This window comes from Rhagoletis zephyria, unplaced genomic scaffold (assembly GCF_001687245.7).
Source record: "Rhagoletis zephyria isolate East Lansing unplaced genomic scaffold, Rhagoletis_zephyria_1.1 Rzeph_scaffold_29242, whole genome shotgun sequence".
Lineage (NCBI taxonomy): Eukaryota > Metazoa > Arthropoda > Insecta > Diptera > Tephritidae > Rhagoletis > Rhagoletis zephyria.
Window position 1 is genome coordinate 664 of NW_016186299.1, and position 4002 is coordinate 4665.

Sequence of the window (4002 nt, forward strand, 5' to 3'; positions counted from 1 at the left end):
ATAGGAAATTAGACGCTTTACAAAAAACGTCTCCTCTAATTTTTTCATAAGCCTACTAACTTATTCTAACTTAAAGTTAAATTTATGTCATTATTACACTTTTTTCTCCTATTTTAGGTAAAATAATTAAAATTATCATTAAATATGGATTTTTTGTTTGTTTATAACCTGAAAATTGTAATTCCCTGTTAGAAAAGCTATTAAAATTATTTTGAAATTGTTGAGCTGTACAGTTGTAGGCTCTCATGCTTATATGTATTTTCTAAATCGCCTTTTTTTGTTATTCTTGCTGGTATTAAATAATGCCTGGATTATAATTGAAGTAACGGAACGGAGTGAACTGTCACGTAATTATTTGTTGTATGGGCAATGAATTCGAACGATTATAATGCACTTGAACGTAACGTAAAACGGAAGCATCTAAAATCAATAGATCCTTACGAATTCGCCACGATTTGTTACGATTCGCCCCGTGCATTATAACCAAGGTATAATACTCTATATGTGTTTCAGTAAGCGACTTATGTAGCTGGGCGAAAATTGGATGTCGGCATCGCTTTGCTGGGCGAAATTCGCCGTTTGCCGGTATTGTGTTCGAACGGTAAGTCTGCCGAGTGGAATTTGAGTATGCCGTGCCAATCAACAAAAAGTGCAACTATGGCATTGCGAAGTTGAAGAAGGGCAAGATATTTCCTGCTACCAAGCAAATAGTAAATTAGTCCTCCATCGTTATACAAAACTTGCTCTATAATTCGCTTAAAATTTCCATATTCAGTGTTGCCACAATGTCTCTATATTTGTTGCCAAATTCAACAAGAAATTACCAAACCTATTTTATTTGCAGAACTATACACTGAGTCACTATCATAAAGTTAAAACCCCTCTCCAAGCCGAAAGTCTCAACACCAGAAAAGCTTGGTGAGAATTTCAAAATTGAAACGGTTCGGTTGGAAATCCGAAAAATGTGGTGGTTCAGTTCAGAAACCGGTTTGTAGCCTTAATAACTAGCCTTAATACCCCTAAATTTTGTGAAGGGTTTGCAAAATATAAGTATTAAACAACCCTGATTCACTGTCAGACCGGATGATAGAAGAAAAATGTTGAAGCAAAACTGATCACAGAGAAAAACTTTGAAAATTTGTAATCTACATTTTTGTTTAACAAATTAATCTTAAAAAATCAAAGCGTTTAAGTGACCAAAGGAAATATATTTTTTTTTTAATATATAAGTATTTTTTTGCTCATTAAGCTAACATTGCGAAATTTTTCGTTTTTCAAATTTAAAAACACATTCGCATCATTAATTCCATTCAAAAATATCACTCATTCAAGGGTTAACGATCAATGGTAAAGATAAGATTATAAGTTGGTCACTTTCTTGTGTTTTTACATGTTTCCCACTTTCTACCTTCTCCACATGAAATCAACCTACAACATTGAACACAAAACTGGCATTCACTTCGATTAATGGGCAAAAGCATTGCAATAGAACAGTGGGCCATTATAGAAAAAAAAGTCAAAATTATTTATTTACACATAATGTTTAAAACTAACTAAAGGTATATTGTTGTTGATAAGAACCTATCAATTATAATTTATTTATGACGGAATCATCTGTCGTTAGCGTATCTGTCCAGTCGTTACCGTATCTATTCAAGCCAAATGCACAGCAATTAATTTTTATACATAATAACTTATTTTCAGTGATTATTTACTATCCTAGGCCCACTGTAAGACCTTCTCTGGCGCTATGTATCCAGCATTGGTTCTCGTACTGCACAGTAATTTCATATGTATATACGTACATACATTTGTATCTTTCAACTGCCTCAGCTGGAGTCTATTGTCGCAACCAAAAGTAGAGCAAGCGGGATACAAATTTTGAGCTCGCTTCACCCGCAAAGTTGAGAATGAACGAATGTTGCTGGCGCAAATGTAAGTCTCAGCTTTAAATCAAAGCCGGATAAATAGTCTTGCGTTAGTTCGGAAGTGACTCTCGTCGCTGATGGCAGTTTTAATTTTGTTTGGATTAGTTGTTACTAAAATGTCTGTCACATAAGCTGACCAATAATATATGTATATTTATAAGAAAAATAACAATATTAAGAGCCTATCAGTGAAATATTTAGTTGAAACAATTGGAAATATATAAATCGGTCGATCTTGTATACATACATATGTACATCGTAGGTACTTATAATGTCGCTGCTCTATCAACTTACAATCAAACTTCTAGCACTGCTTGCCGCCTTGAGCCCGCTAAGTATAACGTCAGCGGCAAATGATGAAATAAAAAATGTCTTGATACTTTTAGCCGACGACGCTGGTTTCGAGTCGGGCGCATACCTAAACAAGTTCTGCCAGACGCCAAACTTAGATGCATTGGCTGAGCGCGGCTTGCTCTTCAACAACGCATTCACTTCGGTAAGCAGCTGTTCGCCAAGTCGCGCACAACTTTTAACCGGGCAAGCGAGTCACAGCAATGGCATGTATGGACTCCACCAGGGCGTACATAATTTCAACGTGCTGCCCGGCGTTTCGTCGCTACCGAATGTGCTGCGTGAAAAGTCAAAAGGTCGCATTCTAAGCGGCATCATCGGCAAGAAGCATGTTGGTGCTGCTCCGAACTTTCGCTTTGATTTCGAGCAGACAGAGGAGCAACATCCGATCAACCAAATAGGCCGCAATATAACCAATATTAGGCTCTATGCACGGCAGTTCTTCGCCAAGGCTAGAGAGGAAGCACGTCCGTTTTTCCTACTGGTCGCCTTTCACGATCCACATCGTTGTGGCCACATAACACCGCAGTATGGTGAATTCTGTGAACGTTGGGGCTCCGGCGAGGAAGGAATGGGCACAATACCAGATTGGAAACCAATTTATTATGATTGGCGTAATTTGGATGTGCCGGCGCATTTACCTGATACCGATGTAGTAAGACAGGAACTGGCAGCACAATACATGACCACATCGCGTTTGGATCAAGGTGTCGGCGTGGTGCTAAAAGAACTCGCAGCGAAAGCATTCGATGCGAATACCTTAGTCATCTATACATCGGACAATGGTCCACCGTTCCCAGGCGGTCGTACGAACCTCTATGAACGGGGTGTGCGCGAACCAATGATTATTGCGGCGCCAACAGTTAAAGCACGTCGCCATGAGACCACGGCGGCTATGTCAAGCTTACTGGACATTTTCAACACCGTACTAGATGCTTTCCACTACTATACACCTACTGTGAATGGATCTAGCGATGATGCAACCAAGTCTCTACTGCCGATATTGTACGAAGAACCACAACCAGTGGAGAGCGACGCTGTGTTTGGTAGTCAAAATTTCCATGAGGTCACCATGACCTACCCTATGCGCATGATACGCACACGCCGCTACAAACTGATACACAATCTTAACTTCTGGTCCTACTTCCCCATCGATCAAGATCTCTACACATCGCCTACTTTCCAACAACTGTTGAATGCGACGATCGCTAAACAGCCCTATCCATGGTACAAGTCGCTGCTTTCCTATTATGAACGACCGGAGTGGGAGTTGTACGATATTAAGGCTGATCCTTTGGAACGCAACAATTTAATGGAGAAATCAAAGTATCAGCGTGTATTTGAGGAGTTGAGCGCCCGTTTGGTCAAGTGGCAAGTGAAGACAGGCGATCCATGGCGTTGCGCGCCGCATGCGGTGCTGGAGGCGCAGGGTGTATACAAAGAAAGTCCGGCCTGTCTGACACTGGGACACGAGGCGTTACGGCGCTCATTGACACAATACGACAAGTATGAGTTGATCTAAGTATTTAAATACATATCTACCTATCTACATATTTATAGGTATAATACTCAATTATCTATACAAATTGAATTTTGAAAAAACATACATATGTATGTAAATACACAGAATCTTTAGTAAACAAACAAATACATAGCTATTCCATAAAATAAGATATAAATTTGAAATAATGATTATATGGAAAATATACTATAGAACTGATAT

At 39.1% G+C, this 4002-nt stretch overlaps 1 protein-coding gene across 1 annotated transcript; it reads left to right on the forward strand.

The window, feature by feature from the left end:
* The first annotated feature begins 1991 nt into the window (after positions 1-1991).
* Positions 1992-3919, forward strand: Sgsh (N-sulfoglucosamine sulfohydrolase). Its single transcript, XM_017639243.1, has one exon. It carries the CDS (start codon positions 2200-2202, stop codon positions 3799-3801), a length of 1602 nt encoding a protein of 533 aa, XP_017494732.1. The 5' UTR covers positions 1992-2199; the 3' UTR covers positions 3802-3919.
* The last annotated feature ends 83 nt before the right edge of the window (positions 3920-4002 follow it).